The following is a 27,105-nucleotide window of genomic DNA, read 5'->3' on the forward strand; positions in this document are numbered from 1 at the left end:
ATAAAGAATTCAAATTCTCAGGTCGATGAAATTGAATATGGGGAAATTAAGCAGAAAAAAGTTAGTAGCTCCACATCATGCAGTTAATTAAGATGAAAGCTGGAGAAGGAATAAGACTAATGGTTTGTTCCGTGCTTAACTGCAAAACTTCTGATCTCCAAAAATGAGAGCCCTGTGGATTTGAAACGATTTAATTACTTTCTGCAATTCCTCCTCTCCCTGTCAGCTGTTCTTGGTAGAGGAGGTAGGGAAGAGTACTAACAGTTGATTGCTACCTCACAGTTACTACTGAATTGGGCCATACACATCTCAGAGGAAATGACCGAGTAAAACTTAAGCTCTACCTCTAGGTGGTCAGCTGTATCTTCAGCTTCCTGACAGATGATTGCACATGCACTTGGTGCCTGGAAAACAAGTACAAAGTGCCAGAAGTTTATTACTGCACCTTCTGCTGTGTCTCCAGACATCTGCACAGAACAACCATCACAAGGAATAGTCTCTTCTTCTTTCACCAAGGCTTGAACAAAGGGCATTTGTTACTTCCATATGTGTACTGCAGAATCAGCAGGTAGACATGCAAAGAAATTCCACCACTGAACAGTTTTACCAAATATAAATTTTAATTAAGATATCCAGGACATATTTTATTCTAGGAAAACAGTTTTCAAGTTACAAGACTGAAGGCACATATCTGTGAATCCATGGTGCAAAATTTGACACTCTTGTGTAGACACCTGGGAAATTTGGTCTTCCACATCCATAACCCCAGCTAACAATGCCAGTCAAAAACCATTTCCCATCTCCATTGCTTTGACATGACAATGGTCCACCGGAATCACCCTAAAAAGAAATGATTTGCATGTGTTTACAGCATGTATTATTAAAGCTGAGACAAAATTCCCCAGGAGATATTTTACCTGAGTAATTCCAACTATTATTTTATTTTCCCATTCACATAGTTCAAACCATTAGACAGTCAACAGGGGTATTTTCCTTGAAGCTGATGGCATTGTACAGTTGTACCAAAGTTTGCTCTTTCACAGGAGAGAGGACTAGCTCTCTCTCTTTATAGACACTAATAAAAATACTACTTTTTATAGACTAGGTGTGAAATTCACATTTTGTTTCCAACCCTCAAGCCTACCACTAGACTCCAAATCTGCTAGTTAATATGTATGGTTTTTTATAGGTTACATACCTAACTCCAAAAAAATAAAGCTTTTAAAAAAAAAATCAAATAAATAAAATAAACCACAATATTTAATAATGATATAACTTCTGTCAAGTTAAAGGTAAATGAAAACAGATTGAACCCCTTAATTGATTTGGGTTTTTATAAAAAATAATCCCAAGTGTTGTCCTCTAGTAGATACAAACGAGCATGTAATGTTTAGGGGCACATAATGTCTTTGCAATTAGAGCATTTAAAATGAAGTCTGTTATGGATGTCAAAGTTTTATACAGGATGGCATAATTCCATAATACAGGACAAAGAAAGTAGTACTCTTCCTGTATAGGGTATTCTTGTAGAAATATATTGGTAGAGGTTCAGGGAAAAAAAAAAAGCGCCACTATTTGGGGAAAAGTTCTTTACCAAGTTTATACTTTCCTGTTAAGACTCTGCTGTACACACAGCAGCTCTGAAAAAGACAGCTATTAGCAAATTGAACTTCACCAGAACATTGGATGCAATAAAGGACTTCCAAACCCAAAAGGTGAGTTGTTAAAATCTAAATGTTTTGCAGGAGAAGTACCATTCTTCTAGTCCTAAATTTTGTTAAAGGTAGCAAACTCTTTCGCTTTAACTTTATAGGGTCTTAGGATATGCAGGTTGGAAGTGACATCAGGAGATGATCTAGTAAAGTCACCTGCTGCGCAAAGGGACTTTATCTTGAATTGCCTCACAAAATTGTTAAAGATTTAACTTAGATATTTTTTTCCTTCCTTGAAAATTAACATTTTGCATTTAAAGAGTCAAATTTCAAGTTTTTTCTTTAATTACTGAGAAGAAATAGAACATCAGCATTTTTCACAAAACAGAAATCTCACATTTCTATCAGCTCTAACAGTCAGACAGTCACAGATCATTTGCCCTTACAGAAATGCAGCCAAAAAAAAAAAAAAAAAAAAACTTTGGCTATATCTTGAGTAGCCATACAGATAACTACAGAAAAAAAAATTATCCAGTTGGTGAAAATTATGCTTGATGTAAATGGTCTTGCTACTCTCTAAAAAGCATCTGGTTCATTATACTCCTTCAGAAAGCCCTCAGACATTGCTTGTCCTGATAGCCCTTGTGGTCTCTCTCACTTTTTATGTAGACCAGTGAAAGTTAGAACACTTTGAAGACTCCAGATCATCTCCATCGTAAAAAAGTAGCTCTACTATTATTTTATCAGTAAATTTACTACTATTTTAGTAGTAAATATATGATTTACATAAATTCTAAAAATTATAATAAAAATCTTATATTATAGAAATATAGTGTGTGTGTATATATATATATATATATAGTTGTACTACTATTCACTAGAATTAGACTCAGAACTTCATGTTTATTATCTTTCAGCACTTCCAGATCACAAATATTATACATTTGAAATATATCTGCATCTCATCAAATAGCCCTGTAGTTCCAAGCTGGGAGGGAGGGGTCCTGAAAAGAGGCAGGCTAGTTTCTCAGTTTTTCTTCAGCTGAGAGACCGTTGAGCCAAAAATTGCCTCATTTCAACTTGTTATAGGGGCTTATAACAAACTGCTCAGTCCTTGGCCTGCAACTGAAACTTAGTGATGCTACTCATGCACATAAAGCAGCAAAACTCTGAACACACCCAGATGACGAATTTGCTGATAGAGAACTCTTACATTGCTGTTTTTCAGAACTGAAATGTATAGACCACAAAGTGGTCTGCCAGTAAATTCTTACATATCATCATGCAACAAAGACAAGATAAACTTTATGCAAAGTGGGCTAAGATACATACTTTGCACCCATCTCTTTTCCCAGACAGTAGTCCAGCACAAAACATCCTAGCTGTGATAATTCCATATGTGGAGTGACATAATGTTTGGTCAATAATTTCTACCTCTGCTTTCTGAAGAATTGCTGAACCTTCATCATCTGGAAAACAGAAAGAAGGGTGTTTCAACAGAGCTTAACATTTTACTCATCCACTGAAATACAAAACAATAAGTCTTCAGAAAATGTCCACAGATACTTTTGACCTCCAAGTTATTCCAGGTTCCAAGTAATTAACTACAATGGCACAGAAAGCCTGTTCTAAGTATCAGATATCTGTGTCCTTTAGCTGCACCAAATACAACGGCATAATCACTAGGGTTGGCCAAAAAGTTTTTTCTAATGCCTTTTGCAAATGTCTCAAGACTTCATAATTTGTTCTCCTCTTATTTTTAAAAGGAAACGGGATTTTACAAAGGTTTTCCGATCATCACAAGACAGAATAGCAATTAGGGCGGTGTCTCTGAAGGTGTGGGATCTGAAATGAAGATTATGAGTCAGAGTTAGAGAATGCAAATTGCTCTTTTGGCAGCATAAAGAACTTGGACATATCTCAAAATGTGGTCCTCTGAAAGTTCTGATAAAACACCTCTGTTTTATAAGATAAATACTTACAGATAAACAGAATGAAACTGAATTGTCCAGTCCTTACAGTACAACAGCTCTAATAATACTATCAGGTAATCCTCTCAAAATCTGGATATAGCCAAAGAAACCTCACCAATAGATTCAAATAGTGCTGGTTTACATTGTGAAACTTTGTTTCAGGATTTGATAAAGCTGGTATGCAACGAAGTATACTTAAAGAACACCTGAAAGACTGCCTTGGCAATAAAACTGTGTAAACTGATAAAGGGGAAAAGAAAACCCTTTTTTTTTTTTTTTTTTTTTTTTTCCTCTTTTTGGGGCATCACGTTTATCTTTCAAATAGTTACCTTTTTAATTTCACATATGGCTAACCGGTAGGCAAAAAAAGAGACACCACACCACACACCCTTACCACCGTCATTGCCCAGCAAGCTGCTTGCACTTGGTTCCCAACCATATATTCTCCTCACAACTTATAGAGAGGCTGAATGTAATGTAGCAGGTGGTAATTGTCGCTGTGAACATCAAGTCAAAATACTGGAGGTTAACTACCTGCTGCTGCCTCGCACCATACCTTTGCCGCTCGTACAACCCGCCAAGAGCGGCGGGATGGCCGGGCCAGCACAGAGACGGCAGCCCTGAGAGGGCACGCGAGGCTGGGCCTCTGCAGGGGCAGACAAACCACCCTTGCTGGCAGACCCAGGGCTTTACGCCAAGGGAAGCCATCACACCTATGGTTACACCGGAAGGTCTTCAGAAAAGCGGCCACAAGAGGGGCAGAAGGTACCAGCTTTCGCAGAAGGGAAGAGGCAGCTCAGAACAAGCCGGTGGGAGGGCTAGACCTACCCCTGCCATGGGGCAGCCTGCCATTACAGGTGTGGCCATTTTGTCAGTGGGGTGGCCGTTTTGCCAAGGCACGCACTGAGGATGGAGGTGGCACCTCACAGCTGGGGTCAGCGCTACAGGGCTGTTCAGCCTGCAGAGGCAGGAGGAGGGAGACTCACCCATTTCATCTCCCTGCAGCAAGCAGCAAAGGGTCCATTTAGGCATGCTAGCACACCTCCAAGAGTAACAAAGCAGAAAAACAATGCCATGTTATTTCGGAGTAAGTGTAGCTCCCTGCAAGCCTTAGCTAACAACACAAGTACACAGGGCTTCCAGATCCACAGGAGCAATAGACAGTCTTCCTGAGTACATGAAAGTATGTGTACGTAGGAACCTACTTTCATAGGACAGTAAATTCAAAACATTATGATTTTCTGCACACCTCAGTCATGCAACAAAAGCAGGTGTCCTGCATGCACACCCATGGCTGTGAAGGCTGCTGTTCACCTGGGAACAAACTTAGCTCAACTGAAGCCATAAAACTCACCCGCTTCCTGCTTTTGGCCCCAACCTGTTATCCAGCACTTGTCACCACTGCGGACTTTGTGTGAAAAGGGAGGCAGGCAGATTGGCTGGATGACGTGGCTCATTGCATCCGGCCACGGCTTGCTCAGCTGCAGCAGTGCAATGTCGTAGTCGTAGTTCCTGCTGTTGTAGTATTCATGGACTACGATCCGTCTCACCGTAGATACAAACTTTGCACGGCCTTGCGTTTGCATCCCCAGGTGAGCACGCCATGCTCTGGGGTCAGCCAGCCTGGTTGGGAGCAAACAAACAAGCCATCTCTTAAAGTACCCCAAAACACCTGCTGGCAGTGGAGCAGGAAAAAGAGGAGGACGAATCCCACTTCAGTGCAGTTCAAACTCTGGAAGCTAATGGCATTGGGTGATGTCTGGGACAGAGTTAGGGGGAAGACTGCTTACTTGCTCCCTTGAAAGCAGTGGGCTGCAGACACAAGCCATTCTTTCGATATCACTGATGCCCCACAGTAAGCAGCTCCCACAAAATGGAGGCTGACCTGCCAGGGCCATTCACCTTCCTCAGTGTTGGTGCCGCCTACAATCCGAGAGATGGGATTGCTGCTCTTGCTGCTGCCACAACCTGCAATGGATATTCCACGTTATAATCCCCATCCCCAGTGCTTTCCTTTAACGAGACTGTTTCCCCACACAGGGCATTAAAGTATCTTACACTTTGAAATGTTTTGAAATCTATTTCCTTGCCCTACTCTTCTAATTAGAAGACCTCTATTTGGCTACTCTATTCCTGAAACAAGAGGCAACTCCATTGATAAAAGGCACTGACCTGAGAAATTTAATGTTTCTTTTCCAGCTCTGCTGTAGAATTTGGCCTCTAAATATTTCTTTTTTTTGGAAATGTCAAAGGATCCATTGATTTCATAAGCGTCAGAATGAATACATAGAAATCAACAATCTCTCATCTCTTTTTAATACTGTCAGCCTGGAACTGAAAATAGTCCATCAAGAGGGAAGGAAGTTCAGCATCATCAGGACCTTTATTTGTTGCCAAAACAGTGGGAACAATACTAGAAATATGTTTATAGTAGCAGCCACATATGTAGAGTTTGGTCATTTATTATTTCAGAAACCAGATGGTCCAATCAATAATTTTCATGGAAGCAACTGAAAATCTGAAAATGCTGTGTTGTATATTGCTAACTCATGAGTGGAGAAGTCATGTTTCAGCACAAAAATCTGCACGCTAATTTGAAGAGTAAGGAAGACAGACCTCTCTATAGGGCCTTGTGCCCATCATAGTGCATATGCACATAAGGCCCGGTGTTAATGCTTCTAGGCACTTTCTGGCACCCAGACAGATTCAAAAGCAACATTAATGTTTCCAGACTCAAGTAGGCATATAGGTAAGTCTTTTAAGGTGTCCTACCGGACACAAGGCAGGTATTAGCAGATTTGATTTACACATAGTATACCAGAAACAGCTGAGGGCCAAATAAAATACCCAAGAACATTCAGTTTAAGCAACTAATCCTAACCCTGCTTTTATTGCTACTGCAGTAACAGTCATCTGTTCACTTTACAGCAAAATAAAAGCTTGTACAGAGGTTTCTTCAGGAAGATTTGATAACCTAGATAGAATCTAGCTTGATACTATTAAATACTAGGGTCTTCACCATCTAGAAGATACAGGGAAGTTTGTGGGGTTTATCTCATTGCAGCTGTATCACTCCTGAAATCCAAATACAGTATGACTCCAACAGAAACACCCGACACTGCTGCAGGCAACAAAAATGCTGCCTTACCAGCTAGCCAAGTTCACTCTGCAATTAACGCTGCTTCCCTGCTCCTTAACATAGCTATAATAAACATTACAACTGACTAAGACTCCCCATAACAGTAAGCTCACCTTCCCACAAGAACTTAGAAAATTCTGCAACCGGACCTGAACAAAGTTATAACTGATCGTTACCCCACTATCACTGAGAACATGCAATAAAAACTCAGCATCTGCTGCATGAGTTGTACCCACTCTAAAACAGGAAGAAATAAAGGGCTTTATTGTGTGAAAAGGTCAAAATACAAAAAGAGCATTTGAGAGGGACTTACTGCAGCTGCTTTCATCACTTCCATCAATACAGTCCACAGTCCCATCACACTTTGCATTTTGTTTCCTAATGCAAATGTTATTTCTGCACCTAAATGTGTGCTTTGTGCAGGGAACACCTGAAATAGTTGTGGGGAAAAAAAAAATACTATTGGCTCAGCTTAAGATGTGAAGACACGTCTGCACAGATAAAAGATTCATACATGTCTTAATAAATAGGAGGGAACATAGTGGAAGAGCACTTTGGCTAGGATGGCTTAAGCCAATCTCTAAGTAGAATAAACTGTTCAAGAGGAACTGCATCTATACTAAAGCTTGCATCAAGTTGGCTGACTCTGAACAAAGATATCCTCCCATCCTTTCCCACAGCACTAAGGAACATGGATATAGTAGCAAAGACTTAGCTATAGCAAGTGTTAGGCCAAAAAGAAAAAGCATCCAGTACGATGGAAAGAAGCCCTCCTTTATACTTCAGTATTAAAGATGAAATGAAAGATCACAGTGAAAGCAGTCTTACTAATTGTATTCAGCTAAACTGCAACTCCCAACCTCAGCATTTTCCTATTTCCCTGTGGCTTGCAATAAACGAGGCCAATCGACCCCAATCTATTTTTCTAGTCAACACGCAGAAGTATCCTGTAACCATTTTTGCAGACTGCCTAGTGGAACAGGTTGAAAAACATTACTTTGAAGAAGTTACTTGTAGTACTTCCCAGTTGTGCTCCCTTTCATATGTCCTGGTGTCCATTTATTCTAAAGTAAAAGCAATGGCCAACTAAAAACTTTCATGCACCCAATGCTAAATTTATAGCTTGCATAGCATTTTAAAAACATTAACCTTACAATCCTGAAAACTGCTTCAGAGAAACTGTCATTTTTAATAGATATTTTACAGATGATAAAACAGATCTAGAAAATAATTTGCACAGATTATGCTTTAAAGAGATAAAATCTGTGATTAAGATTTTAAATCCCTAGATCCCCATCCCACACCCACAATACTTAATTCTGTTTCAGCAAAATTCTGACAGATGTTCACGAGCTCATTAAAAAGAAAGAGTTTAAAATCAATAGTAACTTGTGTGTAAGCATATCAGAAAACTGAATAGAATTATATAGCCTGACTTAGATTCGATAGCGCCTCTTAACTCTTTGAATACAGCATCTGTATTCAAGTCAGGATTGGACAGAGAATAGAAGAGAGACAAAAATTAATCACAGAAGTAGCCTTACTGTGGGTGCAGTTCTGCTCATCTTTTCCATTCTCACAATCATTTACACCATTGCAGGCAAGCAGGTTATCCTGTATGGTGAAGCTGGAGTTACAGTTCCACTCAGGGACAGCTTTAAAAACATAAGTCAAATCAGCTACAGAAGCGTGCTTATAATGCTACCACTACTCTTCTGACTACCCTCGGGTACCACTTTCATACTTCCACCATACGGTACAAGGATGAGTATGAATGCCACATTATGCACTGAGAAAATAAAGGACAAAGGAGTTCACTGACCTATCCCAGTTCACACACTGCACCCAGTGGAGCAGCCCAAGCTCTAACTCTTTTTCACAGGGGACTTTTATTATCACTCTCACCTACTCTATGCACCCTAATTGGTCATTTCCCATGAAAATAAAATAGCTCATGTCAAAATAGAACAGGACTTTACCAGCATTTATCACAAGGGAAAACTAAAATATAACCTATTACAGCTATTTTGCACATCTTCCTTCCTTCCTCATGCTTTCCAGTACTATATCTTCTTCGTTCTTAGTTTTGTCCCTTGTTAACTATGAATTAAGCACTCAAGAGACTGACTGATAGTCTGTACTTGGAGATAGAAAGGAAGCTGGAAACATCTTGCCCTCCCCCCAAAAAAAATTTCACCTTGTCTCAACTGCCTTCTAAGACTAGAGGATACATTTATCGAGTTTTCCAGTCAAGATCTCTAGTAAGTAAATACAAACCACAAAAGAGTTCATCACTTTCATCGAAGCAGTTGTTTATCCCATCACAGCGCTGCATCTGCTGGATGCAGAAGCCAGTAGAACACTTGAAATGTCCAGGTGGACATGCTGCAGGTAAAGAAAAACAACTCAAAATTTCCTTTTCCCAGATATTGCCAGCTCGTTTCAATTTACAGTCACTCAGCTGTTCCAAAGAATTACAAAGTTGATCTGAATTTAATAGTTTGTATGCATTGCCAACACTTAAATTAAGTTCAGATGTTTAAAACTGGGATTTAAAAAAAGAAGACAAAAACATCTCTAAAGTTCCAGTTCTGCTGTTACTGCAGTATGTACTGCAGGCTCTACACTAGGACTGCATCAAATCAGCCAGTGTTTTATGGTGCAACACAAAACAGCTCAGAATAGCATCTTCTTTTAAAGGACAGTCTTGCTTTCGATAACCAAAATTTGCAGCACTTTGCAACTTCAGTTAGCAACCTGTATTGAGGGTGACTTATGACTTACATAAATGTTTGCTGTTTACAATAAAATCATGAAGTTGCCATCTTTTTACATACTCCACATATATGTAATGCATAAAATTGCTCTAATGTGACAAGTAACTATGACTACAAAGCATTGCTTCTCTACTACTTTAACAACATGAATATGTAAGATTAACACAAGGGAGAAAGTATCAGTAAACAGTTGTATGTTTCAGGACTTGAAAAAAACTCAAGTAGACTCTTTTATCAACTTTTTGAGATGTTTTTCAGCTCAGATTTCTGCTTGCATTTAAATTGATGGAAACACTGGAATAGGCAGTTGGTTATTTGGTACTCTCTGTGCTTTGTAGTAAGAGAAACATTGCAAACAAAACGTTGGGGATGAAACCAAGCAGGAACAGATTACTTTAGCTGACTGCACTGGGGCCATAGCCACGCAGGAAACATTAAGCACTGTGCAGAAGACAGCAGACTGTGTGCGCACAGGAAACCAGAGCATGCTGCACATGCCCACAAACCTTAGCTGCATAGCCTTGATGAGCTAGAAAAGGCTCATTGTTTGCTACTTACCTAACGTGACAAGATTAGGAAAGAAAATAAACAAAAACCCAACAGAGAATTTCCTGCATAAATCTAATTAAGTCTTACTGGACCTGAAAAATGCTGCTTCACGGGTCTGAAATGCAAAGATGGGTTAAAAAAGATAAAATCCATCTTACGCTGGCTGATGTTATAGCTGCCATACTCCACCAGAAGTGGCTTCTCCGAGACCTTCGAACTGCATTGAAGCTCAATGTTGACAGCAGAACTTGCAATGTGGAAGACTGTTTGGTGATCAACATAGTAACCGCAGTACCTAAAAGTGTTCAGTGGAATTCTAGAGCAAGCCTCCACATCAAAATTGCCTTACATATAATTTAAATGTCAACATCTCTGAAATTCAACAATACAGTCAGTTGCCATACTTTAATTAAGAACCAAAATCTGAAACAGTACCCAAATTGCCCAAAATGCTGGATGTAGTCCTTCATGACCACACAGAAGCAAGCAGGATGTTTTGCCAGAAAGTCTAAAAGAACAGAGATGTAATGAGGAAATTTATCAAGACAAATATGGGTACTTTTGTCACCACTTCTTATATCTGTTTTCAAAAGATTTGGATTTTTGGGAAAACTTAAGTAAATTTGGTAGGAGAGGAAATGTCAGCACAGTGCTCTGATCTTGAGGATTGCCCTTAAAAAAACGGTGCATAAAGACACTGTGATAAAATTGATCCAGCTAATTTGGAGGCAGAAGGGAACAGATTTAGGGAAACTGAAAATATTTCTAAGTAGTCACCCAGCCTTCACCCACCATTAATATTCTGGAATTTTACCTTTGAAAGTCATTACTTCAAATAACTAGTCTAGATTAAGACAAATCCCTTGGGTGCACAAGAACTTCCTTGGACTTCTGCCTAGGTGCCATTTAACTCAGAGAAACCTGAATGCTCCCTGATTCAAGCAAACATTTAATCCATACATTGCTAATGCATTTCTATTGCCCCTTTCATCAAAGATGCTGCAACTGGCATTTAGATGCTACTCTAGTTGGGAAAAAAGCAAAGCAAACCGAAAATCTCTTAAACAGGGAAAAGTTGCTGGATTGGGCTTTAAAAATTGGAGACAATTTTAAATGTAGTAAAGCAGTGAACACTGACAGTACAGATTGTTCTAGTAGTAGAAATAAGAATCCTCTCCTTGGTTCCACTAAAATGCTCCCAAAATTCAGCACTTACGAGAAAAATATCTGGCTTTAAGACTCCTGCCAAGAAAAGTACTTATCAATCTAAAAGACTATGGAGAGTTAACTGTCAAAAAAGAAAAAAAAAAAAAAAAAAAAAAAAAAAAAAAATTAGTGTCTCTGCCATCAATGTTCCCAACCTAAAAAACCAGCCTGCCGAAGTGCACAGCAAAATGTCACCTAACCATCTGATTCCCCTCAATTAGCCCACAGACATTTTTTACATTTTTCCTTCTGTCAATGACTTAGACAACTTCCCTCCAAGAAACCTTAGCACCATTAAAAAAAACCCTGCAGGCTGCATTGACCAGTTCTCAGCCACATAAAACCACCTCATCTCACCAGAAGTAGAGGAAACTCCAGCCCATCTGTGAAAGAGCCAAGACAGCTACATCAAGGAAGCTATTCCCTGCACACGGTGAGAAATGCCATATGCTTGTGGGATTTGTAAGACTGAGCTACAGATCGATCAGAGCCTTCTATTGGCATTTTTCTAGCCATTTCTCCAGGTCCAGGGCAAATGGAGGTTGCAAGGCACCTTCTGTAACTCTGCCATTGCTACAGAGAGAAACTAATTAAGGGGATCCTGTCCCATACGTTGAAGCAAGGAGTGCGATACCTTTCCAGGGGATGAGTAGATATAGGCGTTCTGTAGCAGAGACAATGGGACGCTGAACCAACAGCTTTAACCAAAATAAAACACTATTGTTCACATAAATCTCTAACCTTCTGTTCACAGAGACTCGATATTTCTGCCTATAGGAATTTCAGCGAAAGCAGTTCATCAGCTGTAACTCCTCTAACTAGGCAGAGGAACATTTGCATGTCCACTGGAAGAAAGAGAAGGAAGAACTGCATGGTTGAATTCAGTGTCTTTTGTTAGATAAAGTTGCCCTTAGATGTTTGAAGGAACCTTATCTGCACCACCTTCATGGCAGCAGCTTTTATTTACCAAGGTCAGCCTCCTAAAGCTTCTGAACCCATTTTACTTTAGATAGAAGAATATGCATGCTGAAAGGTTCAATTGCGGGAAGCTGAAAAGTTGGGGGTCCCCTCACCCCCATCTCATTTAACCATTAAAATGTGGAGGGGTGACAGCAAATATCAAAGTGTTTTGTGATTTAAATGATTTTTTTTTCCATGGAAAGTAGACATAGAACAGAAATTCTTAGAGGTTCAAAAGCCTTGTTTTCAGTGAAGATGCTTTCAAAGAAAAACTTGTCTTGATCTACTTATATCATCAGAAGCATGTGTTCCTGTGCAGTACTTCAAAAGTAACCCTGAGTGCATTTCTAAGGGTCACACTGACATTTAATTCTGTGGAATGTGTAATTGGTAGGCTTATTTAAAAGCTGCTCTTTCATATAGCGAATTCTTACCATTTGAACCCATCATTGGTTTTTTTCTCCAGCTTCTGCTTTTATTTGATTCGTATCTCAGCCATCCTTAATATCTTGAGTCTTTCCAATTGTGTCATAAAAAGAACACCAAAAACCTCCACAGACACACCAAATGTTGTCTGTTTTGACTGATCTTTTTATGTGCCCATCTTGTCCAGCAACCAATTCCATCAAGGCACAATTTTAGGAACTTCTGATGAATTGAATTTTCTCTGTATATCTACAACATGGTATCAAAGAATAGAGAAACTTTTTTCTCCTCTCTGTAATTTTTTTGGTTAGACTTTTAAAGGCCTGACTGACTTTGCTTAGTTTCAGTAACAAGTTCAGAAATTCAGTTGCAAGTCTGATCTTACTGAGGTTTCCATTTGAACAAAGTGTTTAAAAAAATTCAAATTTCCAACATCCCAAATCTAACCTTGCCTCGTCACTCAGTGATTGAAAGATGATTTTAAAAATTGAGGAGAAAAATAGGTGGATAATGTGCCTGGGACAGCAGCAGTATTTGAATTTAAAAATAGCAGCAATATTTTAATAAAAACCACTTAAAGTGATACCTTGGCAGTCAACCTGTGCGGTTTCTTTTTCAAGAGCCAGTGACTGGAATGTGGAAGAAGTTACTCTTCTGTTCCAAATAATCTCATTGTAATAGCTTTCACTGAGGAGTTAATTAGGTTTGGCGTCCTTGTGAGCAATCATAGAATTAAGTTACACTTAAAAGCATTTTAACAGACCTTGTTCAATGATCCCAGAAATCACAGAATTATTTTAGGGTTCACAAAACATCTACCTTCACGCAACTCTTCCCATTTCTTTCTGTCCAGAGAGTACCAAAGGCTCTTTTTTTTTGTCTGTCATACTTTTCAATAGAATCTTTTTTATATGTGTAAATATTTTACAAAGATTTAGTTACATCATCAGTCAAAGTGAAAGAATGGTAAGAGACACCAGTGAAGTCTTTGTGGGAACTCCAAGTGAGCTGCAGTAGTGATAGGAAGATTTATTCTGGTAACAGTTTAGTAGCCCATGCAAAAGTACTTACATGTGTTCATTAATTTTCCACCAACCTCGCTCACAGCCTTTAACATTCTTCTCACTGATGGTGTAATTATGAAACTTCAGAGCTATACCAAGGCTCCTCTGTGGAGTCTGTTGCAAGCAAGAAAGACAGTGCAAGCAGCCTTCTTTTTTCTTTTGTGGACATAGTACAGCAAAGTCTTTAGGCTTATCCCAGCAATTACAGTGCTTGGCAATACCATGCTCTGGGAGCTGTGCTGACTTTGCCATCTCAACAGCCAGCACTTGAAACACCTGCCAGCTATTCAGTCTTGAGTAAAAGCAAAGGTTGGCAAAGCCCCACCACAGCTGCAGGCTTTCTCCCCCTTTAGCCAACAGTGCTTTCATCTTCAAAAAGCCACTGGCCATAGAAAGCAGCTTTTGTATCAAGATCAAAGCACTCAAACACATCCAAATTTACCTGTGGAGGGAGACACAGCCCCAGTGGATTGTTAGCTAAGATACTGCACTGAATACCCGTGTCACCTTTGTAATGTTAGGAGTTATTTCTACCACAATATTGTAGTCTTCTGATAGCACCTGCTCAGCCAAGCATTCTTTAGCATTGTACAAATGATTTTTAATCCTGGCAGTATCATGGGGTTCATAATTAATTTGAATTTCTTTTATTAAAAGGAACAGAACCTTTTTGCAAGACAAGACAATGTTCTTTTAAAAAAAAGTTCTGGTTCAGGACAAGAATCCAGAAATGAAGATTTTTCTCCTTCTCTCTTACACAAAACATGATTTGGGAAATGAAGGAAGTTTCAACATTGAGCTACTGGGAAATTAATCTGGTTTGAGAAATAAGTCTTGGGGGTTGCCCATGTTAAGCATCCAGGAACTTTTCCCTCAGAAGTTCAGAGTGAATTGAAGACCTGAAATTTCATTAAAAAGTAATTGCTTTAGTTTTTGAGAAAAGGAAGGGGCAGAGGCCGTATATCATAGCTAGCTGAACTCCATTCAGACTGGTGTGGTCCAACATGGGCAACCACTAGCTTAACGAAGTGTCAGTAGTGTAACCAGAAAGATGTGTAAATAGTGGACTGCATCATATCCATTGCCATATTCTTTAGAGAGGAAAACACTGAAGGGCAAACCGTAAGTCAAAGATCATATTTTAGCAGCATCAGTAGGGAACCACCAATGTCACCAGCCAAGGCACAACAAAACTATTTTAAATCAATGTAAACTTTTGGTCATTTGCTTTTAGGAAAGTACCTGAAGAGATACAGAAAAAGATACAAAGAAAAAACAGTCTGTGGGATTCAGGTGGTAGGACAGACCATCTTAGAAGACAAAAATTCAATCTATTAAGCATAACAAAATAGACTGAAAAGAGATATCAGAGAAGCAGCAGTAATAAGTAGGTTAGAGGAGACTTTTGTACATACTTTTTTTCCCAAATTTTGGGAGTGGGAAGAGGGGAACAGTAAAGTCTTCTGTTCTCTGCCATGAAGTAATTCTGCAGGCTAAACATCAAAACTTATCTCAGATTCTCACCTTTATAACTGGACAGCTTAGGAACTATGTTCTCTTCATTACAAGTAAGTGCACAGGGGGAAAAAAAAAAAAAACAAAACAAAAAAAACCCAACCAACAAAATCCAATACAGAAAACCTGAGCACAGCCAGCTATTCAGCTGTATAATTTCTATAAACTGCCACATCTGCAAAGATGCAGGTTACTCCCTACATAATTGTTTCTGCTATACTTGCAGGTTCTGTGTGGCCAAAACACACAACAGTGCCTAAGAGATTCATGTTACCTGGAAGTTCCATGCACAAAGACATTTTGGAGGGTAATAGCTTGGGTAATATGGACTTGTGATTCTCCCTTCATAGCCAATTTTCTCTTTTGTTACTATTGCTTCTCCACACCCTAGGGGAAAAAGGAGGCAAAAGTTGGTAAGCCTTAATATTCTTCCAGCAAAGCTATTCAGTAGGCTAAGCATCCAAATTTATCAGAAGTCTTCCACTGAAAAACAGGGCAGCTTAGGAACTATGTTTATCTGGGTTTTAGTTGTAAAGAGATATCCTTCCCAATGATGCAGACAGATGAGGAATGTAAAAGTCTAGGAATGCTTGCTGGGCTCTGCAGAACCAGAAGAAAACATTGTGAAGTTTTATATCGGTTATTTCAGTGAAGACCGTTCTACAAATAAGTCTCAGTGAACAATGTTGCACATCAATGCATCCACGCTGCAGTGTTACATGAGGATCTCCAGTCTTAAAATTCAGCCAGTTAGAGGAGAAATGGACAACATGCTAATCTAACCAGCTTCCTGGAAACCGAAACTGTCTGTTATGACTGCTCAATAGATTTAGAGAGTTCCTTAAAAACAAAAATACACACGCAAAAACCAACAAGAAAACCCAGCCCCAAATTTAAACCAATCAACCAAAAATAACAGCCCTGAATTTAAAGATACGATGGAGAATTCATCACATGCTTTTATGATGGTATTTTTATGCTTAATTACTCTCAACATGGAAAGCATGCATCATCTTTCTGAGCAGTTTTTAATTCCTTGTATTGTGCTGTGTTAGTTTCTTCTCCTTGTGCTACTAGTGTGATGTCCTTTGTACTATTTGTGATTATGATCTAGCCCCTTCTTAAAGATTAAAGCAATAAAAAGCAGATGATAGACTTGACGCACATACTCCTTTGTGCCAATGAGGAGGCAGGGATCGATAGAAAATGCAGACAAAGCTACTGAAGTTTTATTTTCTGAAAGCAGTTTTTAGTGCTGAACTCTTTCCACCTTTAACATCACCACCGAGTCCCAAACCAGGAGAGGCCAGAGCAGTGTTACACCTGGAATAACAACTCCATCTACTGGCCCATTGCAGTCCTGACCGAATTAATTCAGTGCTGGTTTCAGCCTTCTGCCTTCATATTTCACTTTAAAACAGCTAATCTGCACAGATTAAATTACTCACGAGGAAAACAGAAACCCAGTAATCCAAAGGAGATGAAGGCGAGAGACAAGCACGTAGGAAAAAAAGAAACTGATACACAGTAGTCATTTAGCCATAGTCAGGAACACAACAGCCACTTTGGGATCTTAGAAAAAAAAAAACAATACCAAAAAAAACCCTTTCCAAACACAGAACAAACCTACTTTCTTGTGTAATGACCTCAAAATAGCCATGGAATTCCTTCCGTTCCTTTATTTGTGCTGCCTTAAACATTACCAGCATGAGATTATTTGTGGACACAAGTGACACTAGTGAATCGGCTGGTTCACAGGCTCTGGGGGAGAAGCAAGGAGAAAGCATATGAAAGCAATCAGTAGAAAACAAACGACAAAAAACAAACCAAAATCCCAACACATTGCTCTCAATCTGTGTATAAGTTTTCCACTGGTGCAGAGCTTACCAACTTCAAAAACCTAGTAGAAACTCCATGCTCTTAAAACAAAAGTACCTGTTACAAGTCCAGTTAGAAACCCAGTATTGGAAAGTCACTTCTTACAAAAAAGAAAGAAAATGCAAACATGAAATGAAGATGGAATGATTAGCTCTGGGAGAAAATACTGACTTTCAACCTTTACTCCAAGCACAAATGAATGAAGCCAATAGTAAAAAAAGGCTTGCAGAAAGAGAGAATTTATTTTTAACCCAACAGATTTAGTTTGGGATTGGAGAGTGACAAAGCAAGCAAGTTATACTTCAAGTCAGAAATTAAGAACCTGAGCCAATCTCAAAAAAAAAAAAAAAAAAAAAAAAAAAAAAAAAGTTATTTTCCATATGCATTACCTAGGAGATATCCTCAGTCCTCTACAGATACTGACAAGTAAGTGAACATCATCTGCTGTTTCATAGACAAGTCAGTGAGTAATTCAGATTACTAGAGGACAGCTCTCGGAGAGGACTGAAAAGCCAATGCTCTTTTTGAGGCTTATACACACAATGACAGTCCACAAAATAGGATTTCAGGGGTCAAAACACTGAGCTCTTTGTTTACTTGATGGAGGTGCTGTCTTCACCTTTTGGTATGACAGAACCCTATGGTATTAGTTAACAGGAATTTAAAACAAACAAAAAAAAAAATCACCAAACAAGCCTACTGGATCATTAAAGACAGAAAAAAAAATTTTTAAAAAAAAATATATATATATATATACATATATATATATAAATAGTCCATATCCCTTAACCCATCAGAGCTTCAATTCTAGATTTTAATAACACTCTAAAATATTCAAATAGAGCAGCTAAAAAAAGGCGCTGTGGTAAGTATCCAAAGAATAATGAGACTTAGTTTTACAACTTCAGTCTTCATATGAAGAGCACTAACTTTCAAATGGAAGAAGCATTTGCTTAAAGGAGGAAATGTTAACATTTTCTTTTAAGTAGCACCTGTTTCCTGATAAGAAACAGAAAATTCTGCCCAGTAATGTGTGAACTTCTCATAGTTCTGTAGCTAGGTGAAGATGCACTCCAGTTGAACAATAAAGAATTTAAAGACTATTTAACCTTTTTTTTAATTAACAAGATCAAATTTTCCAGTATTTTGCCAAATGTTGTGTGCATAATGCATGAAATCAGAGTATTTTTAACAAAACAAGCCAAATCCCACCAAAAATGCGCTCAATAAATCTACTGAAGAAAAACCAAAATAAATGATTGTCAGTGAAGTCTCAATGAAAATTTATACTCACCGGTAAAGTATCTTATATTTGATTGGCATCAGAGAGTCATAAATGGTTAGCGAGTCAGTGATGCAATTATCTGCTTCAATCTGAAGGGATACTATTGAAAGGCGAATAAGATGGCCCACTGATGCAATCAGCTTAAAATAGCAGATCGTTCCCCCTGAGGTAGCATGGATATCCAGAGGAAAGTGCTCGTGTAGGCGATCAGCATACAGATCATACATACAATTTGTTCCTGTGGAAACATCACATTTTCAACACTGGACACTCACTACAAAACTGTTAAATCCTCATGGAGTACAAAAAAAAAAAATCCTAAAAATAATTTTAAACTAAAGCAACACGTGAAAGCATAGCTAAACGTGAAAACAAAGTAGTCTATGCCACACTTTCTTTGCATCTTAGTTACAAGTCTGTAGTCAAGGAAAAGTCTATTCATAAAAACTACAGAACGTCACAAACAGTATGATGTGTAAATAAGTCTTTGTAGGGTATTTGCTCAAAACCACCGCCATTTTGTGCAATAGGTATTTGCAGTTAGAGATCTGTGGAGCCTCCAGATGATAAAATACTTAAATAATTGTTCACTGAGAGATGTTCATCAAGACAGAAATCAACTGCTTTCCCCTACAGTTATTAGAATATTTATAATAAATTAAATCCCCACAAAATAAAAATCATGCTAAATTTTTGCATTACTCTGGGCTGTTTAGATTAATAATCAAACACCAGGCTTCTCCATGTTTTATTGTGAAATGAGCTCTAAGTGCTACCACTAAATTCAGATTCACCAATTCATTAAGGTTGGAAAGGGTGCTAGGACCTTTCTTGTTCAATACCCTGCTCAAAGCAGGGTCAAAATTAATTCAGACTGAGAGTTAGTCCTGTAAGATCTTGAAAAATTTTGCACCATTAGTAGTCACGGTCAGAAATGGAAGTACTGTGAAATGTAAACCATGTAGCCTAACCTACGAAACACTTCTATTTGGGAAAAAAAAAAAAAAAAAAAAGAGAGAGGCAAAAAAAGGCTGTATCATAATTTAGATAAGAATCACCAGAAAATTACCCTACTTGCATTGAATTTTCCAATTAAGCTGAAATAATTATTGCTTTCAAGTCAAACATATTGAGGTCCTTATTGCACAGAATCACAGAATCGTCTGGGTTGGAAAAGACCTTGAAGATCATCCAGTCCAACCATTAACCTCACACTGACAGTTCCCAACTACACCATATCCCCCAGCGCTATGTCCACCCGACTCTTAAACCCCTCCAGGGATGGGGACTCCACCACCTCCCTGGGCAGCACATTCCAATGCCCAACAACCCCTTCTGGAAATAAATGCTTCCTAATATCCAGTCTAAACCTTCCCTGGCGCAGCTTGAGGCCACTCTCTCTTTCCTGTCGCTTGTTACTTGGTTAAAGAGACTCATCCCCAGCTCTCTGCAGCCTCCTTTCAGGGAGCTGTAGAGGGCGATGAGGTCTCCCCTCAGCCTCCTCTTCTCCAGACTAAACACCCCCAGTTCCCTCAGCCGCTCCCCGTACGACCTGTGCTCCAGACCCTGCACCAGCTCCGTTGCCCTTCTCTGGACACGCTCGAGTCATTCAATGTCCTTTTTGGAGTGAGGGGCCCAAAACTGAACACAGGAATCGAGGGGCGGCCTCACCAGTGCTGAGTCCAGGGGTCAGATCCCTTCCCTGTCCCTGCTGGCCACGCTAGTGCTGATGCAAGCTGGGATACCATTAGCCTTCAATTCAGTATTTCAGCTCCCATTCAGCAAAAAGCTCAGGGATTTTTTTGTTCTGTCATATCTAAAACTCTTAACATAGCTCTTTGAAAGGTAAGAAGACGGAAAGTGCAAATTAGGAACAATAAGATCTAAAGTAAATATTTGCATTAATTTCTTCTAATTAAAAAGACAAGTCTCTGAAATAGCTACTATCGTGGAACACCAATTAGAGCACAGTGAGAGTTGACTATCAGTTATTGACTCAAATTAAATGTCGACCTTTTAACCAGGAGTTATCAAGACAGGAAGCGGTAAGTTTTGTCTGACTCCCACTTCTAATTTATAGTCATGAAACTAATGCTGTGAATGTTCTGTAGGGGTCACGTGCCATTCAACTGAATAACTGCTATAACTATTTAAAGCTTTGGTTGAGCCATTGTTCTTCCTTCTTCCCTTTTGTTCTTCTCTTTTTCCAATAACATTCTTTTCATAGGAGTTATCTGTTCTTATTTACTCGCCCTTATCAAAGCCAACTTTGATCATAATCTTTAGAATTATGTGACTACCATTATTTCTACTAAGTGGTTAATAACGTGACTAGCTCACTGCTGGTGTGGACCACAGTGCAGAGAATTCAGAGCTGGCTCTGGAACTATAAGTAATGCAAGCACACCAGCTTGAAACCAAAGCTCGTTACAGTCATACAGCATAACCAGATACCATAGCAGTGCAAGTCACTCACATCAGCCGAATCTCTACAAGTCCCTTCTCCAAACCATCCTTCAATAAATGTGCACTCCAGTGCCTGAACCAATAACTAGGTGCATCTTCATGCCAAAGTAACTCCATTGCTCTCAAAATACAACCAGGCGATGCACCTTCCTCATATGGTGCTGCATTAATTGTCACCTCTGCACTTTATTCTGTCGTCCTAAGCAGGCACACTCAAGGTTCTGCAGTGACTTTCTCAACTCCTGTGGCAATCCCTGCTGTTGTTCTTCTGCAACTTCATTGCATGCCAGCACCGCACTTCTTACAGATACAAGTTGTCAGCTGTGGCACTCTATAAGTCTCTGAAAGATGTCTGTAATGTGGCAGGTCATCCTTCTCTCTTTGCATCAAAGATACCACTTAAGTCCTAAAAAAGCCTTAGAATCAATATTTGTGTTTCACTGCTCCTATTTTCTTCTCCTTTAGTGAATGCACTGTGGAATAATTTGAAACATAAGATCCAACAGTACTAATTCCTGGAACACTGAACTGGGAGATGAAATTGCTATACTCATATATATACTTATATATTTTATATAATTAAAATGCATGCAAGGAGATGTGACAAAGGCTGATATTGCTATGCTTGTTATGCTTTGCAGTTTAAGTCAGGAATGGTTTTGAGCAAATGAATGCTGTAGAAAACTTGACTTGAATTTGAGAAATTATGGGCAGATATCAATCTAAACATTGCAAACCATGGGCCAGAGTCTGTGACCTAAAGTCCACTGGTGGACAGCAGTACTAGGAGGCCTTTACTTGGCTGCACTGACAAAAGTAATTGTTGAATTCCGAGAAAGTATGCAGGCTAAAACCTTGCAAGATAACAGAAGAGGAAGTCACAGATAGACATGTAATTGTTGAAACAGCACAAGTTAATGTCTCAGAAAAGGCAAATACGACATGGAAAGGTATAAAGCCCTTAAGAAACTGAAAGGGTGCAACTTCACAAGAGGAAAAGCAAGCCTGTGTCAAGAAACAAGGGAGGCCAACACACTAGGCTAGGGAAGCCTAGTAGTACATTTCTTCTAGGTAACTAATCCACATACTAGTGAACATAGATGCACTGTACTTTTAAACTACTTGTGAAGTCTCTCCACACTGTCAGAGAACCCTACTGGGAGGTTTACAACATGAAACCAAACAGGTATATAAGTAGTGTCTCCCACAGCCCTGGCAAAACCTAACTGCTTAAACTAATTTCTGTTAGGGAATTCATTCTAAAGAAAAACTCATCATTAACCTTGGAGAAAAGGGAGTAAAGGAGGATAAAGAATGGACAGAAGCATTGCTATTGTTTATCTCAAAAGCCAATAAATAGATTTAAATTAAGTACTGCCCAGTGTAGAAAAGCTTAATCTTCTCTTCAACACAGAGTGAAGAGCAAACAACTGACTGATTTTATTTCCTACCATGCCACCTGCTACATCGGAAAAATTTACCAGTCAGACTAAAGGCAGATAGTTTCTGTATTTGTCACATGCAAGACTCTTGGTCACTCTTATAGCAAGGACATAAATACCAAGGGTGAATTTAACCCTCTGAACAGTATCTTTGTGTCTAAGACATGAAGTAAAAGCTTTGTTCTCCACCTCTGCTCTGTCAAGAAGCTGACAAAATCGTGAGTTACCTGTTCCTGTTGTTGACCAATAATCTGATCGAAGACCTGCTGTACAAAAAAAGAGTTGTGTGAGTCTTCTCGTTTTCCTAAAATTCAGAATTCAGGATTTAATCATTTAATCCCTTCTTTAATTGTAACACAGGACAGAACAGGTATGTCAACAAGGGAGGTTGCCCCAGCCCCCTTCATTTCTGTAAAGTCTGCAGGCAACTTTGGAGGTATCAATGTTCACCAGAAGTCTTGGCACCTGAGGTACGAAGGGACTGCATGTCAATTAAGCAGTCAAATTTAATTGAAGGACTGAGGCAGAGGTACCCAGGAGGTCATTTTCTCACCCTTGGCTACAGTCTTTTTCAGTTTTCAGTTGGACAGATTTGTTCATATGAAGCTTGTTCTGTCCTTTGAACATAGAGCTGAAAATCGTATGACATGTTATAGCTAATATCATTAAACAGCTACTTGAGTCCTACATTGCTAATTTCTTCCCCAGACAGGAATGGCACAAGAATGATTTAATGAATGGGCAGTTTTATAATCTGTTTCTTAATCTCATTCTCAATGGAGGGGCTAAAGTCTTATCCATGCAGAAACCTTAACCCTTCATCTTTTTAAACTTAGTTATATAGTTAGTCACAGACTAACTCAAATCTGAGCTGACTACCAAGTGTCAGCCTTAGCTCCTGAATTTGGACATAAGCACTCCAAGTAAAGGAATTTTTGCAATCGATGTTCGCAGGGATACTTTGTACCTTGATTTGACCTCAAATCTGGTTTTAAATTTCCTTTTCCTTTTTTTTTTTTTTTTTTTCCTATAATAATAATTTTAATATTAGAAGCTAAAAATGCTGTATAAAGATTTTGGTTTACTTATAGAATTTGCTACTCCAAGATAAAAGTATTTGCTCAACAAGGTGTTTCCTCAAGGATATGGGGATGTACTTAATACTAACCACTTAGTACAATGGAGTCCATGTCGACTGCAAGGCCCTGAAGACTTCCCACTGAGGTCCGGTTAATGATACTTGTCTGAATGGAATCCTTTAAAATGGCAGCCACACAGTCCTCACACAACACTTGTCCTTTCGCCTGTGGTACCACAAATACGATCCAGAAATGAATAAGGAGGCCTCCATTGTTGTTGTTACTGAAAAGGAAAGGTCCTACAGATTACCATCATGTTGACAGTTTTCTGAAGACTAGATTCTCAGCATGAGATTCTGAAGTACAAAGTTAGAATAGTATGTCTTATTTCCATCCTGCCTTGTTGCTTTAACATACTGAATGTATTTCTCTGCTAAAAAATAGGGTTTTTTTAAAAAAAGCCCAAAATGCACTCCTCACACCCAGTTGGGGATCTTCACCAGGGTGACTTCCTAAGGGCTCCTCACTTTTGAGATCTATGGAAATCATCATATCTACTTGAATTAGAGCTGGATTATCTCCTACATATCACTGGACTGGAATAACTAATCCTTTAGCATTAATTGCATACATATATGAGAATAAATGTACTTTATTGCAGCATAGGGATGTTCCACTTCTTCGTCAGTAGAAAACAGATTTATACCAATAATATCACTTATAAAATATGTGCAACATGGTCAATAACATGGAGTTGTGCTCTAATGGCATGTTTTAGTGGTTAAACGTCTGTGTGACCTATCAGCCAAAACATCACCAAACCTCTTTAGGGATATTATTTCTGTTTACCTTTGATTATACTCCTGGCAGGCAATACTGAACTACTTACATGACTTTAGTTTGCCCTTACTTTTGCAAAATGACTTGGTACAGGTTATAAACATATTTTGCTATCAGATCAAGTGCATAGCAATGAGATTAAATCATAAACACCAAAAAATAGGTTTCTTTTGTAGGCTTATTACATTATACACTGCCCAACACATACACAACTACATTAACCACAGTTTTACCTGACTTCTGAAACTGTGGACTGCTTATAAAATTTGGAGAAAGAGGAGGTTGTGTAGACCAAGTTCATCTGAAAGAGAAAGTATTAAGCCCATAAAGATTTAGCATTTCTGAAAATCAGCCATTCCTAGAGATGTTATATACCTAGGCTTTCCTAGAAACATCCTCTTTTCCACCAAGAATACGCAGTCTGCGCACATTTCCAGACATACAGCAGCCAAGCAAGGCAGAGCAGCAGACATGAACAGACCAGCTCTTCAATGTGCCCATAACAAGTCCCATATTCACAGGAAACATCAAATCTTCTGCCCGTGGACAGCTGACATGTACAGCAATGCTTTTTCCAAAGAAATTAGTTTTGAAAAGAGTGCACATTCTTTGCCCAGCAAATCCCACACACAGAGGGATTCCCTAGCCTGATGCTGAAACTTGGGGCCAGTCTTCACGAAATAAGCATGTAATTATAACATTTTGCATCTTGGTACTCAGGTGCAGTTAACAGCACGTGTCAGAGCTTTTTCCACAGAATCACAGAAAGACTGAGATTGGAAGGAGCCTCTGGAGAGCATCTAGTCCAACCCCTCTGCTCAAAGCAGGATCAACTACATCAAGTTTCTCAGCACCACATCCACTTGAATATCCCCAAGAACGGAGACTACACTGCCTCTCTGGACAACCTGCTCCAGTGTTTGATCACCTTCACAGTTAAACAGTTTTTCCTAATGTTTTTGTGGATTTTTTTTTTTTTATTTCAATTCAGTCTCTATTTTCTTCACTAACAGATAATGTATTTCTCTCCAATACACAGTGTAAGATATGTGGAGAAGGAAAAACTGCCGATTTCATGCTGTGGGACTGCTTTTGGGGAAAGCAAGCTCTCAGTTCCACCAGTTCTTTGTATGTGTGTGATGAGACCAGTGTGACAATAACTTTCCTTCCTCTTGTTCAGAGGCATGCTTGTAAACCACAAGGTGGCATGTACAACAAGCTGTTCAGACCTCATCCTGCTGCTTCATGGTTAAAATAATGCACAAGGGACTGTAACAGAGATTATTTTGAAGCAAATGCTGTAAAAATCACATCAATATTAGTCCTTTTATTTAGTCCTAACTTTCAGGAGGGTTTGACACAGGAAGTTTGAACAATTATTTTAAGTGACTAAATAAAACGGGTGGAGCTCGATCTTTCTCCATATTAGGCTGCAAGGGTTTTCATATATTACTATTACTACTGAAGGGGAAAGAAGCCTATTTTGAGATGTTCTTCCACTACCACTTGGAGAGTCTCTGGGCTAGGAGCCATGAACAAAAGGGTTTCAAGGAGAAAAACAAAATCCTACTTCCCACACACATCCCTACTAACAGTTTTACTCAACAGTCATTGTCACCAAGCGCAGTTTCAGCAATGTAAAATCTGCTGGTGAGTTCAGGCAAAGTTTACAGACAAAAAAGTAATTTCCTGATTACATTCAGGTAGGAGATGGTGACACTGACAGTTCACACCTGCTGCCACCTCTCCCCACCACATGTGACAATGACAATGGCAGGGTGCTCTGGGACAAGAGCAAGACCTGGGGCTCACAGAAGGCTAGGGCTGCTCCATGGAGAGTGGGGAAAGGACACTTCTTGTGGTCACCATCTGGTACCCCTACCTGAAAGCACTTCAGTCATTAAAGTGCAGGACTAGGAAAAATAGATGATCTGTTGTCAAGTCCTTTGTGATCCAGCTTCTTTTTTTTTTTTTTTTTTTTGGGGGGGTGGGGAGAGATAGAGCTGGAAAACAAGAACATGATTTCATATTATAAAATGACAAAAATTTGGCAATTGTTCAAAAATTCTCTTGGTTCCATCTGACGTTACTATAATTTTTTGGTTTTTTATCAGTTTTCTTACTATTACTTGAATCCTTATGTGGACAGTGTGGCATTTCCTGGCATTGAAGTCTTTTTCCTCCCCATCAAATGTGTCTTTAAAGTCAAATTCTCTCTTAACCAAGATTCCCACCCCTCTCTTCCCACTGTAGAGGAGCCTTAACTGCCTACAACAGTGCTATTTCTGCTTTGCCAAGTGCAAAGTATTTGTGAAGAATAATGGTCTTTAGAATACCTGGCATCAGAGGGAAATGTAAATTTAAATATGTTTGAGAGCTCTAGGGTAATTATAGATGCTCTAAGACTGGCAGCAGATACTAATTTCAATGCAAAAGACTTCATCGGTTTAATGTCTCAAAAGCAGCAATTAAGTTTTGAAGGGCTGTGTAGAGTTCTATTCATAGACTGATTTGTGGGGGGAAATAAATAAAATTTTTAGCAAATGTAAAAGTCAAACAGATCTTTTCAAAACTCAGTTTGTGATTAACAAGCTGAAAGCAGTCATTTCCCTCCTGCCTGCAGATAGCCACCCTGTAAACACCGGAGCATGGAAATAACGTCTCCCGGCACCTTCTCTTCTCCAGTCTGGCCAAACCCAATCTCTCAGCCTTTCCTCACGTGGCTGCCCAGCCCCGTGATCACCTCCGTGGCCCTTCTCTGGGCCCTCTCCAGCCTGGCCACAGCTTTTTCTATTATAGCAGGGACCAAACTGGACAGAGGATTCCAGGTGTGGCCGGGCAGGCGCTGAGCAGT

The 27,105-nt window shown here is 39.2% G+C and overlaps 1 protein-coding gene across 2 annotated transcripts; it reads right to left on the reverse strand.

The window, feature by feature from the left end:
• Positions 1 to 495: 495 nt before the first annotated feature.
• On the reverse strand, positions 496 to 24,552 carry TMPRSS7 (transmembrane serine protease 7). Of its 2 annotated transcripts, XM_026843790.1 has the most exons (15): positions 24,485 to 24,552; positions 23,501 to 23,694; positions 22,560 to 22,595; positions 18,434 to 18,662; positions 16,892 to 17,022; positions 15,536 to 15,648; positions 13,754 to 13,860; positions 10,249 to 10,385; positions 9,042 to 9,149; positions 8,309 to 8,419; positions 7,078 to 7,194; positions 5,416 to 5,593; positions 4,980 to 5,248; positions 2,985 to 3,121; positions 496 to 840 (listed from the first exon to the last, which is right to left on the reverse strand). In XM_026843790.1, the coding sequence occupies exons 1-15, from the start codon at positions 24,550 to 24,552 to the stop codon at positions 670 to 672; spliced, it is 2,106 nt and encodes a 701-aa protein (XP_026699591.1). In that variant the 3' UTR covers positions 496 to 669. The 2 variants fall into 2 exon arrangements, with proteins under 2 accessions (XP_026699591.1, XP_026699599.1); XM_026843798.1 differs by lacking the exon at positions 24,485 to 24,552 and having other exon boundaries at positions 22,522 to 22,595; positions 23,501 to 23,528.
• Between the last annotated feature and the right edge of the window lie 2,553 nt (positions 24,553 to 27,105).

Source organism: Athene cunicularia (assembly GCF_003259725.1).
Source record: "Athene cunicularia isolate RWA chromosome 1 unlocalized genomic scaffold, athCun1 chr1_part1, whole genome shotgun sequence".
NCBI lineage: Eukaryota > Metazoa > Chordata > Aves > Strigiformes > Strigidae > Athene > Athene cunicularia.